The 12634-nt window shown below is 52.8% G+C and overlaps 6 protein-coding genes across 6 annotated transcripts; 2 read left to right on the forward strand and 4 right to left on the reverse strand.

The window, feature by feature from the left end:
• Positions 1-152: 152 nt before the first annotated feature.
• Positions 153-1951, reverse strand: J4E87_006926 (uncharacterized protein; the record flags this gene model as incomplete). The annotated part of the gene is made up of 4 exons (XM_049378527.1): positions 153-318; positions 381-908; positions 957-1904; positions 1944-1951. 4 exons carry the CDS (start codon positions 1949-1951, stop codon positions 153-155), a joined length of 1650 nt encoding a protein of 549 aa, XP_049231920.1.
• Positions 1952-3389: 1438 nt separating this feature from the next.
• On the reverse strand, positions 3390-3750 carry URM1 (Ubiquitin- modifier 1; the record flags this gene model as incomplete). Its single annotated transcript, XM_049378528.1, has 3 exons — positions 3390-3507; positions 3556-3720; positions 3743-3750. The coding sequence occupies 3 exons, from the start codon at positions 3748-3750 to the stop codon at positions 3390-3392; spliced, it is 291 nt and encodes a 96-aa protein (XP_049231921.1).
• A 240-nt stretch (positions 3751-3990) lies between these two features.
• On the forward strand, positions 3991-6448 carry J4E87_006928 (uncharacterized protein; the record flags this gene model as incomplete). Its single annotated transcript, XM_049378529.1, has 2 exons — positions 3991-4119; positions 4166-6448. The coding sequence occupies 2 exons, from the start codon at positions 3991-3993 to the stop codon at positions 6446-6448; spliced, it is 2412 nt and encodes an 803-aa protein (XP_049231922.1).
• Positions 6449-6596: 148 nt separating this feature from the next.
• J4E87_006929 (uncharacterized protein) lies at positions 6597-7892 on the reverse strand (the record flags this gene model as incomplete). Its single annotated transcript, XM_049378530.1, has 1 exon — positions 6597-7892. The coding sequence occupies one exon, from the start codon at positions 7890-7892 to the stop codon at positions 6597-6599; it is 1296 nt and encodes a 431-aa protein (XP_049231923.1).
• A 706-nt stretch (positions 7893-8598) lies between these two features.
• Positions 8599-9319, reverse strand: J4E87_006930 (uncharacterized protein; the record flags this gene model as incomplete). Its single annotated transcript, XM_049378531.1, has 3 exons — positions 8599-8918; positions 8980-9212; positions 9315-9319. The coding sequence occupies 3 exons, from the start codon at positions 9317-9319 to the stop codon at positions 8599-8601; spliced, it is 558 nt and encodes a 185-aa protein (XP_049231924.1).
• A 2891-nt stretch (positions 9320-12210) lies between these two features.
• Positions 12211-12614, forward strand: J4E87_006931 (uncharacterized protein; the record flags this gene model as incomplete). The annotated part of the gene is made up of 3 exons (XM_049378532.1): positions 12211-12214; positions 12308-12421; positions 12478-12614. 3 exons carry the CDS (start codon positions 12211-12213, stop codon positions 12612-12614), a joined length of 255 nt encoding a protein of 84 aa, XP_049231925.1.
• Positions 12615-12634: the final 20 nt, after the last annotated feature.

Consider the following 12634-nt stretch of genomic DNA (forward strand, 5'->3'; position numbering starts at 1 on the left):
GTCCCCCTGTATGCGTGCAGCCAGAAAGGTTCTGCTGGGCGGAAATGTCTCCGATCACGACATGCGCACCAAACAACTTAAATATCCAGCGGTTCCGCCCGGAGAACCAAGTTTTCGGAGTCCCCGTTTGCACCGATGCAACTAAAGTCCGCTCATGACCTGAAGAACCAGGGCTGTTTACCCTTGTATTCGTCCGCAGGAACTCGAAAAGGGACCTCAATCGTGCCGTCGAACACGCTCATCGGTGGTACGTCATCCTGCTTGAGACTCTGAAGCTTTGACTCTGGCACAGGCATGACAACACCACACTCCCAGTTCCTGTGATGTTTCATACCAAGTCAGTATATGTCACATGCAAATCAAATGTGTTTTTTGCGTACCTGATGTTCAGACTCCCCATTTGCCCACTTTTCAATATCTTCTGCCCTCCCCACGCTGATTCAGAGATATTGGCAGAGCCGACGTAAACCCAGGCAAAGGGCTTTCCATTCTTCCTACGACCTCGCGCGAAGAGCAATTTGTTGTGCGATAGCATCCCCCGTCGCATCGAGTCGTAGTCTCGCATGCATTCTCTTGGGAACGATGGTGCGTTGTAAGCTTGTCTTGTCAACGTAATGATACCGGCACCATCAGGACCGCCCATGCTCTTTTCAACCGTGTCGTTGGTAGGAAAGTATATGCGAAAGCAATCGCGCACGTTGGAATCCGGTGCAGTGTCTGTCCCGAACGACTTGCCGCATGCTGCGAGACGGATGCGTGACAAGAAGGCATCGTTGATGGAACCGAGGGAGGATGCTGCATAGTCAAGCTCGATACATGCGACGTCGTCTAAATGAAGCTCTCGTATAGCGTGCGCGAGGCCAGGGAGACCCGTAGGATGAACTGATTCAGTCTTGTGCGAACCACCACTAATTCGGATTAGCACTGACCCTCAAGAAATGTAATCAAGAACATACATGGAATGTACAAAGGCCAGATGACTCGTCTTCGAGAAGTCGCATCTCAACAGGCCGGTGATGACCTGTGGACCCACTTCCTGCTGCTCCAAGAAGTATACCAACTCGCGACCAAAAGGTGTCAAGTCTTTCGCCTCCGTGACAGTACCGTCATGTCTGCGAGGGAGGTCTATCAAGAACACCGAGTTCTCCATGATGCCGGGCTGCCAGTCGTTTGCGACCTCGCCCCAGTCGGTCTGTGTCATGTTTGCAGTCGGAATCGCAATGCGTAGCTTGTCTTTTCCGAACAAGAGCATGAATTTGCTGTGCATGCTGGCTATCATGCCACCCATAGGCGGGAAATGGAGCTTCATGTTCGGTACGCGAGACTCCCTCCACTCTTGTATGCGCTTTGCCTGAACGTCCTCGCCTCTGTGCTTGCCAGTCATCAGCCAGATCTGCTTGACCTTTGTCGGATCAAGTTTTTCGTATAGCCATCCCGAATCGTACTGAAATGAGCTGATGACTGCGGTATTGACTTTATCGGCTTCTAGTAGTTCTTCAATAGTGATGTCGTCGGTTCGTGGGTATTTCGACGCGAAAGTGCGCTTGATCGCGCCATTGGGGTATTGTAACGGTGTTTCGTCCGAATCACATTTGGCGGCAGGCGTTCTTACAACTTGCTTAGAAGGTATCTCAGGAGATACCTCCCGCTTCCTTTTGCCAAGCCTTGCGAGACGCTCCAGTTCCATGGCTTTCCGATCCATACCCATGAAACCTGGAGGTTTGTCGACGGCGGCTGCTGTTTTGATCACACTCGTTGGCGGTGCGCTCGAAGCCGATGACTGTTGCACGTCATTATTTGCGCTTTCCTGCATCGATAAGGCAATCGCACGCCGGAGATCGTCGTCATCTTCGTCCTCAGTGTCAGATGTGAGGTCGATTGACTCGTGCTTATCGCCCGATGCGCTGTCGCGTGCAGCCCGAGGCGAATTCGCCTGCAAGGACATTGCCATCGCAAGCTTGAGATCTTCATCATCAGAATCCATGTGTCCAAGAGTCAAGATGTGGTTGTTATGGAATGTTGGTGATTGGGTAAACAAACAGATTCGTTGAGAAGCGGAAGCGATCCGGCATGGCAGGACCCCCGGGGCCTGAACGCGCTGTCGCGAAAGCATGTGACCAAGGCTTGGCAACCTATATGGATCATCACGGCTTTGAGCTCAGCCTGCTCTGTTACACCAACGAAGATGCGCCTAAAACGATTTTATTCTCCCATATAGACTACTCATATCTTCTACAACAGTCGTTCACTTGGTTTTGCCGTCGACAACCCCGCCCGTCCGCCGCACGTTGCGAAACACCACCAGATATCCCAGATCAGCCAGGATCCAAGTTACCATCATCACCAGTGATATCGGATTGACATAGTAACCATGTGCCTCTGGCCATACCCACCAAACATATCCGTAATTCACCGTCAACCCCGACACACTGCCGATAAAACGGCACGCCCAAATGCTGTACGAAGAGCCGCGACTGCTTCCTCTGACCACAAGCTGTGCCAATGACATGACGCTCAGCACGACCTGTGCAACCATAGCAGTCCAGTAACCGAGCTCGTCCTTGTCGATGCCCAGATTGCCGCGGTACGCTTTTCCAACTTTTGGGTTGACGGGGTGATCTACATCAAGCCACCATGAGCTCACAGCATACAACGCGATGCACCACCATACCAACATGCCAGCAAAGATCTTGCCGATATGTCTGCCAACTGCTGGCGCATGTTTCCATTCATTGGCGCCATATGTGACAGCCGCATAGACAATGCCCATGTCTAAGAGTCCCCATATGGCGAAGAGGGCCTTCTCCCGGAGCTCATCGGCAACGTATATCGCGAATACAATCTCCCACGCAAAGTCTGAACGTGGGTGTACCGGGTCAGTATGTCTCACATGCAGTGCGTATGGAAGCACCTACTGAATGCGAGCGAGAAGAGCGGCATGGCGTATGTGCGGTCGCGAATGGACTGTCGCGCCATCAGGGCGTAGCAGATTGTGTACAAGATACCGCCGGTGCCCAGGAACACATCGTTCGCGTCGAAGATGGAGGGGTCGACGTGCGCGGGCAAGATGTCAAGGCGGCCCATAATTGCGAGTTGAAATCAAAGAAGAGATGAGTAGGCGTAACATACGCAGTGAAAGGGAGTCTGAGATGTGTCGTGAGGGGTGGGGCCCCTGTCATCACGAGCCTAAGTAGCGCTTATGGTTAGTTCGTAAGGGTGAGGTGTCATTCGGACCGCTTCCGGGCTCCAGCAAACTTGTATACGCCGGCCGTTCATATTCGTGCTTTCAACTGCAATGCGACATTGTCACATGCAAGATGTTTGTGTGATTCGGTACATTGCAGTGTGGTTTCCAACGCGGATTTTATTTCGGCTTTGGCGATCTCTGACTATCCCCCGTGTAGCGTAGATACGAACATGATGTGATCGCCTCTCTGAACCTCGTACTTGTCTTCACCTTCCAGCTCCCAGTCTGCTTCATTGATGAGGACCAGTATTCCAGGTCGTCTGAAGCTAATGTCAGCATGTCATTGTTCTCTTAGGGCAGGAACATACACAGTATCGTCAAGCACGAAAAGTTCTTTCCGCGGATCCTTCATGACCTTGTCGCAAAGGTATCTGACAAGGAATGCAACGTTTGCTGGCTCTCCAGACTCATCTTTCGCTGGTAGGGCAAGATCATACTTTTTCTGGTTGGCGAACAGGATCTCCAAGCCCCCGCTGTAGAAGATTAGAGAGGAACATCGCCATTTCGCAGGACAACCGACCTACCTGAACTCTATCGTTATTGGGATCGTCTCATTGTTTGACATTTCGTCTCTGCTCGTCTGTAAGATGCTAGAGTTGTGAAAGATTCGGATGTTATCGAGATCGGTTGCGCCTGCTCTGTAGCCCTGAGCCAAATGCAGCTAAGCGAGGCTAGCGCCAAAGAAATCCTTACGGCGATGACTAGATGCGGTGCCTGCGCATACGCAACGCCTAGACCCAACAATGAACATATCTACTGAGTTCATCGCTGCAGGTGGCAATCGAAATCCAGCTGCCGCTGACTGGGATGAGGCCGGGTCGCAACTGCTAGCGTTCGGCGCAGACAACTGCATCGCACTCTGGGATCCTCAGGTGAGTCGCGGCTGGCCAATGACACAACCTTCACTCACCAAGATAGGACGAAAGTCTTCGTGGCGTGCAAGCAATTCTGAGTGGGCACATCAAAGCTGTGAACGCTGTCAAATTCTTTCCAACACAATTGCCCAATGTCTCAGTCCTGCTCAGTGGATCGGCGGACAACACAATCCGCATATGGCGAGGCCGAAGAGGCGAATCTTTCGACTGTGTCAAGACGATTTCAGATCACACTCAGCCAGTCACCAGAATAGCAGTACTGCCTGGCTCGGACAATTTTGCAACTGGATCTTCAGACGGCACTGTCAAAATCTGGAAGCTTGTTCGTGATGCAGACTTCGGGTCCGTCGATGTCGAGCTTGTACAGACCATCACACTATCGCCAAAGTACTTCCCTCTGAACCTGGCACTTGCGACTCTTGACGAAAAATCTACAGTGCTAGCAGTTGCGGGCACACGTAGCACCATTCAAGTCTTCGTATCGCACGAAGGCCAATTCCAGCTTTCGGCAACTCTTACCGGTCACGAAGGATGGATACGCGCGCTTGCATTCACTAGAGAAACATCTGATCTGAACAGCGATTTACTGCTGGCATCCGCAAGCCAAGATAAGTACGTCCGTCTCTGGCGCCTCCACCGTGGAGATGAGCTTCCTGCTGCCAGTACTGCACTCAACGACCCAGCGTTAGGTGGATTGGGCAAGTCTCTGTCGAACAAAGCACATTGGATTAGCTCTGCTACTTCCAAGTACTCCATTACATTCGAAGCGTTGTTACTAGGACATGAAGATTGGATATACCAGGCCTCGTGGAGACATCGCGAGGGGAAGCTCCAATTACTCACCGCTTCGGAAGATAACTCACTCGCCATCTGGGAGTCCGATCCTAATTCTGGTGTGTGGATTTGTATCACTAGGTTAGGAGAGATCAGCGCACAGAAAGGCTCGACCAGCGCTACTGGAAGTGCTGGAGGTTTCTGGATCGGCCTCTGGTCGCCAGATGGCAACACTGTGGTATCACTAGGGCGAACTGGTAGCTGGAGGAAGTGGACGTACTCGGCCACGGAAGATATGTGGACGCAGCAAGTAGCCATCACAGGACATGTGCGCGAAGTAAAAGGCGTGAGCTGGTCAAGAGATGGATCTTACATGCTCTCCACTGGTTCCGATCAAACCAGTCGGCTCTACTCGCAATGGAAACGAGAAGGTGCACCAGCATCATGGCACGAGTTCTCGCGGCCCCAAATCCACGGCTACGACTTGAATTGTATCGACGCGGTCTCCAACACTCAATTCGTCTCGGGCGCAGACGAGAAGTTGCTACGTATTTTCGACGAACCTAGAGGTGTAGCGGAGATGCTTCAAAATCTCTGCAGTATCAAGGCGTCAACTACTGCTGAGCTTCCGGATGCAGCCAACATCCCCGTCCTTGGTTTATCGAATAAGGCTATTCAAGCTGTGGGAGACGACGAGCCAGTCGAGAACGGTGACGAAGACGAACGTGAAGCCGTCGACCCTGCCTCCGTCATTCGTAAATCGACGCTGGACTTCAGTCACCCACCATTCGAGGATCATCTGGCACGCCACCTACTATGGCCGGAGACAGAGAAGCTATACGGACACGGCTATGAGATCTCTGCTGTTGCAGTGAGCCGGGATGGAAGTCTCGTTGCAACGGCCTGCCGAGCTAGCTCTATTGACCACGCCGTCATACGGCTTTACGACACGAAAGAATGGCTAGAAGTCAAACCGGCACTCAAGGCACATTCACTCACCGTCACAGCGCTACAGTTCTCACCAGACGACAAGCACCTTCTTAGTGTTGGACGAGACAGACAATGGGTCATCTGGGAGCGCAGCGAAGAGCCGTCATTATACACACTCAAGCACTCCAATCCAAAGGGCCATTCACGCATGATACTGGGTGCTGCCTGGACACCGCTCGAACAGCCTACATTCATGACTGCTGGTCGAGACAAGAGTGTCAAGATCTGGCAGATCACCGAGAACGACGTGCAGCTCAAGGCTACCGTATCAGCAAACGCCGCTGTTACCGCTGTAGCTTGTAACGGCGTGCACTCAGGTGGAAAGATCATGTTTGCCTTGGGTACAGAGAACGGAGAAATCGGTATTGCGAGCGCATCGCCAGATACTTTGGACCAGGCACAAGTATCAATGGTCAAGGCAGACTTGGTCCCAGCGAAAACTATCAACCAGATCGTCTGGCGACCTGGAAGAGCAGATGGCGAGCCACAACAGATCGCCGTAGCAAGTGATGACACCACCTTGCGCGTCTTCAATGTTTCGGATGAGGTATTGCAGCACTAGCACAAGGCATCGCGAGGGAGGATACATGGATGTCAACTGTTGAATAAACTTTACACTATTAGGTAGGTTTCGCTGGGGTATCTCGCCAAGAAAATTCACTTCCTTCATCCTCATCAATGAAAATAGTACTACATGTCCACCTCTTCGCTTAAGCGTAACGGGATCCAGCAATCTTCTCAGGAAGATCCGAGGCTGCCATGCTAGGTTGACCCTTTGGGTACTGTCCGGGCGCCATGCGCTGAACCGGCTGCGTCATCTGTGGGTGCTGCCCGAACTGCTGCCCAAACTGCTGCATCTGACCCGGTCCTTGTTGCATATACGGGGGCTGGTTCGGGTACCCTTGCTGGTTGGGCGGCATCTGATAGTACATGACCTGGCCCGGCTGCGGTTTCATGTGTGCCTGTCCTGGTGGCGGCACAACAGCACCATTACTGATCATGTTCTGCACGATTTCAGCAGCAAGCTTTTCGGCGTCCTTGCTCGTTGTGCGGCGGCGGTGGCGATGGCAGTCAACGCAAGCCCACACGAATAGCGCAAAGTGAATGACCAGGCCGAAGAACTGGCATACCACACCGGTCAAAGTGACGTTTGAGCGATGATCCTTTTCAGCCCATAGTTTGTTGACGAAGGCGTCCTGCTCCTCACAGCTGTCAAACTGACTGGATCGGGAACAGTCTCGAGGAGTCTCGATGTAGCTCGTGTCCTGTTCCCATACCCATGTGTTGTTGGAAGCCAGGACATATTCTCCATCGCTGCTGTATGAGTAGCCCCAACCCCATGTATCGAATCCGTCTAGACCCCACCTCATCAAGTACCGGAGGGCTATAAGAGAGAACAAAGCCGTTACGATGAAGCCAAGCCATAGGAGAAGATCCATCGCTACGCGGACACCTGGATGTACAGGTCGCTTGCGCAGCAGGAACACGATGATGCAGAGCGCACACCAGACTATCGAGGCAGCCCAAGTAATCAGACTGGGCCATAGAGACCAGTAGCTTTCGTAGCTGATTGAATAAGAAGAGTCCGGGTCGTATTCACTGTCCATTGTGGACATCAGCCAGCCAAAGCAACCGACTCCGATCAAGCCTGTTATGATGGCAGCGGCTTTGAGACCGAACTTGAACTTCCAGTATCGGTCGGCAGCATTGAGCTTGTCGTTGTATGAAAGGCGTTCCTCGGTCTCGGTCGCGGCGCCCTGTGGAGCTGTCGCGTGCGGGATCGACGCCGGGGGTGCCATGGTGGGAACACCCGGCGCAGGGCTGCTCGACGGTGGCATTCTGGGCGAGTTTGCGTGCGCAGACGAGGTTGCGGTCGCGTTCGTCGCGTCGGACAGTCTGGCTGCGGACTTTGGAGGGGGCGTTGGGACTGGAGACGGGGGCCCTCCTGGAATCGCGTCAGGCGCTTGCGGCACAGCTTGCGGCTGCTGCTGAGTAGAAGAAGACATTATTAAAGTATTAACTAAGTAGAAAGCGAGTGGATGCGCAGAGACATGCGCGTGGGATGGGGTCAGACAGAATCTTCACAAACACAACGACCGTGAAGAAGATCAAACGACCGCGAACAAAATCAGGCAACAGGAGAGACCTTCGCCTGGATGCGTCCATCGTGCTGTTTGTGGCGCCATTGGGTGCCTGAGGCTAGTCGGCATTGGTGTTGGGAGTCACTTAATTTAGATAAGCAGGAGCGGAAAAACGATGATGCGGGTCGGCTAAGCTCCAGTCATCTCAGTCATCAATGCACGGCTTGTAACGACGCGCTTGTCAAAGCTTAACCCAGGCGTGCTCCTTTGTCATTTCGCAATATCAGGGTAGTCCTTCTCAATCAAAAGTGTGTTGGTTTAATATTAAGTACTTCATTACTACCCAGTTGGCTCACCGGCGCCAACGCGTCGCGGGATACCGCAAAAAAACATTACATCGTAAATAAGCCTGTGTCGACCAAATCCTGAAGCAATCAAACTCCATACTGGGCCCAGGCACGAACTGGAAGAAGGAATGACAAGTGCAGGTGCCCCATCTCAGTCATCTCAGCCATCACAACTCTACCTATGGTAGGTCGCGCTTAGTACATTGGGTCACCGATAGCGGTGATGGAAGCAGTGCAAACACCGTCCTTGCAGTAACCAGCAGGGGTCAACCAGCCCCAAAGTTCTATAACTTGTTAGCATCTGTTGTGGAATTGTCTGATGGAACGTCAAACTTACCGACTTGCTCTCCGTTGGCGAAGATGGCACGGGCAATACCCGAAATGGTGGCGGAGCACGCCTTGTGGCCAGAGATCTGGTCGCAGGTAATGACGAAGGGGGCGGTAGCCGAAAGAGGAATGTTGGCGGAACCGTAGCATCGGCCCTCGGCGCACCATGCGGAAACAGTGTTGTTCATGGAGTACTTGTCGCCGTCGACGAGCAGGTTCTCGAGAGAGCCTGCGACAGTGACGGTGCACTTGTGGTCGGTGTTGCAAGCTCCAGATACTAAAAGGATGTCAGTTAGTACAAAAAAATCAGGCGGGGATGAGGTAGTGAGTATACTTACGGAGACCGACAGCAGCTCCGAGAACACCAGAGAGGACCTTGTCAATGACAGGCGGCATGGCGGGAAGGTTCTCAAGAGAGAGCACGCCGTGACCCTGGACTGGGGCAGAGAAGCTCGATGGCATCGTCGGCTGGCCAGTCGAAGCGGCGGTTGGCGCAGCGGTGATGGTGGACGTAGTGGCTGCCTTTGCAGCAGCACCCGATCCGGAACCAAGGCTCACATCCAACAGAGCGCTGGAAGTAGCAACGCCGACGTTGATGCCACCGAGCTTGAGGCCCAGGAGAGGAGAGGCATTTGCCGAAGCAATCAGAAGAGCGAGGGTAGTAGTAGTGAACTGCATAGTGAAATCCGAAGCTGAGAAGCGATTGATAGCACGGAAACACCGAAGAGTGTGATGGCCGAGATGACTGAGAGGAGCTGATAGAAGAGCTGGAGATGATTGAAGCTGATGATGCTAAGATGAAGGGATCTTGCCAGCTCTTTGTAGTCGTTCATGGTGGCTTGGTAGAACGACGTCTTCTCAAATCTTCTGTTGTTGAACCCCTGACGTACGTCAACTCTGTGCTAATTGAGGGCAACCGGTTCGCACTCCGAAGCGCGCCTTCGATTTCGATGCCAGAACCCAACGCCTGACGATGTTCGCACTACGAAGTTTCAAATCGGCTGAGGCTTCCAGACCACCCGTTACAGATTCTCGATCTTCAGGCACGGATACTAACGTCGCTGATCTGCCGTTAAGCGAGTTCCTACGTCGGTGGTGTCCGAGGAGCAAGATCTGTATGTACCGCAACGCCAGATCTATCGCGTGGTCACTTAAGGTTTTGCACTAGCTGGGCGGAGTCGTCTCCGAGCTGTGCGGTACATATGACCCAACCAATGGGATTACACCCATGCATTAGTACGCAAACCTACCCGCCTCCAAAAGCTATTTGGCACTGCCGAAATCGAAGCCCAACGCGCGCTGTACGGTACCGCATTTGGCCAGACCACATGTGCTAGCACCCTTTTGATCAAATCGCACACCCTTTTCGCTACCACTTACCTGGTCGCTGGTTGAGCTACAGACGCCTCGGCAGCTTGCACCAACGCTCGACTAGCTCATCGCTATACAACACCTAGACTGTAGTATACCGCGGTACATCGTGGCTAACGTTCTCCAGTCTCGATTCGGTGATGACGATGGAATCATGGCTTCAACGCATTCAAATCATCAGAGAGTCATGTAAGCTCCTCCCCATTTCACTGCCTAATGCATCAACTTCACATAATGGCGTTGTATCACGCTGTGTGATATGCTAGCTGCATCGTTTTCATTCAACGGGACAAGTGAGGGTTGCACAATTACTGAGGTCTGGACTCTACGTATCTTGGTATGATGAGTGATCTCATCTATCGTGGTAACATATCGCGGAAAGGAGAGTCTCGACAAAGTTGAAGTTGTGATGTTTAGGGTACATCGTAAAGAGACTGTGCTACTGATGCTGCGTCTGTACCAGCTCTGACCAATCTCAACATCGGAGTATATAGGCTACGAAGAAAATATGTATTAAAGTGTTGTACATGAATAAAAAGAAAACACTACGGCCCCGTCGTGACAGGCACAAGCGCCTCCAAACCATCCGTTCCGTCATCACAAACACCAAAGTGGTCCGCAAGGGTCATACCAGGCTTGCCATCGCGGAAGCAAGCCGTGTTCTTCGTTGCATAATCCCTCAGTGCGGTCCAGTCCCGACATTGATGCATCTGGCCATCACCAGCCATGCCATCGCCGTGACCATACAGCGGAGTGTTATCCGCATGGCACATAATGTGTTGACGCAGGGCGTCGAAACAATGCAAAGCGTGATGCGAGGGGAAGGGCGGGAACTCTTGGCGCTTCAGAGCTAGATATGAGGCGCGAACGATACGCTAGAATGGAATGATTAGAGAAGTTGCATAGGTACCTGATGTTTACTGAACAACAGATTACTGAACAACAGAAGTGACGTACGAGGCAGTGGAGCTGATGGTAGGCTTGGAGAAGATACATGCCTTTACCAGGCATGCCGGGTATGTCCATAGAGGCAGGCCACTGTAGAAGATGTCAACCACTGTTCATTTGAGTGATGGTGTCTTGGTACCCGAAGACCTGGTTGGGGGTAACTCACGTGGTTCTCTGCTGCGAACTCATGGTCAACTGCGATATGACCATGCGCAGTGTTGATGCTATCCCACAGCGGGTCTGCTTCCGTCGCATTGGGCGCACCCCATGGCGTATTCCAATGAAAAGGGACATACGCGATAGGAAGAGACTCTACCCTAGCGAGGTCGTTGGGAACCTCAAGGGTGCTGGACTGGGCGAGGCTGGTCAGAGAATCTCCCGGGGTCGCCGTGGCGGCCACACCCGCAGTGCGCCATATGGCAATCGAGAAGCCCAATACACAGACGTTTGCGAAGGAAAGCACAACCAGTACTATCGTCGGATAGTGTCGTCTGTGCGCCGAATGCGAACACGAGGCGTGATCCGGGGCGTGATCCGCCGAGGAGACGAGCTTGTACCGAGCGAACATGGTGTTGTCGAATGCGTGGAGGAACGATCGAGAAACATTGCTGAAACCTGCATATCAAATACTCACGATGGTCAGCGCTGCGCAGGATGCACGAGGCAAGTCCTAACGAAAGCAGCGTGCAGTTAAGGTTCACGACGATGCCCCGAGGTGGTTAGCGTAGTCCTTAAAGCATGCCGCAATCGCGCGAGGAGTTCCTTCCGGCCTCGGTCCGTCACGACCGAAAGTCGTCGCCTCACGATCTAGGTGGGTCTGCGAATCAACGCTTTTCCCCAGACTGCGCACCAGGGGTCGGATCTAGACCGAGGCGCGGGAGATCTTCCGCATGTCGCTGCTGGGGAAATAGCCATGTGCTCGGGGTTTATGTGCGTCACTTTTCGTGCCCAACGGCGCTTCTGTGCCAGCCTTGCGCACGACTATCGAGCTGAACACCTTTGGGCCACTACCGGGTACCTAGCTAAGGGTGAGGGTGTAGACATGCAGTTTTTCTGAGAAGGAGTTCCCTCCGTTCCTTCCATACCTGTGAATGCCATGTCTACATAACCTCTCGTGATCACCACCGGTAAAACTCATCATCACGGCGAACCATCAGTCTCTCTTTCAAGCATATCATACTTGCGAGTTCTCTCCTTCTTGAGAGTATCCTCGGTTACTCCCTCGAGTCCTTCGTTATACCGCCGCCAAGATGGGTTACACATACATCAACGTTACCTCGTGCCTCGCCACTGGCATCGCTCTTACCGTCTTGACTGTCCTTTTCGTCGCTCTGCGAATAGGCGTAGCGATACAAAAGGCCGGCAAAAGCAGAGAGACGCGTCTCAGCAAGCATCTCGACGACCTCTTCTGCCTCCTCGCTCTCATCCCAACCATCGGCGTCTCCACTGTTCTCATCTATGGTAAGCCTCGAGCCAAGCAACCCCCAAGCCCTTCTTTTATCTGACTAGTTCTACAGGCGCTGCTAAGGGTATTATCGGCGGCCACAACGACCCTAGCAACATCGAAGGCTGGATCTACAGCACGACACCAGATTTAGTAATTTTGGAGAAGGCTAGTCACCCTGTTCTCGGCTGGTCTTTCCTGCTCGACTAACACTGCGACAGTGTGTGTAC

This window comes from Alternaria ethzedia (genome assembly GCF_023757985.1).
Source record: "Alternaria ethzedia strain BMP 0044 chromosome Unknown scaffold_17, whole genome shotgun sequence".
NCBI classification, from domain to species: Eukaryota; Fungi; Ascomycota; class Dothideomycetes; order Pleosporales; family Pleosporaceae; genus Alternaria; species Alternaria ethzedia.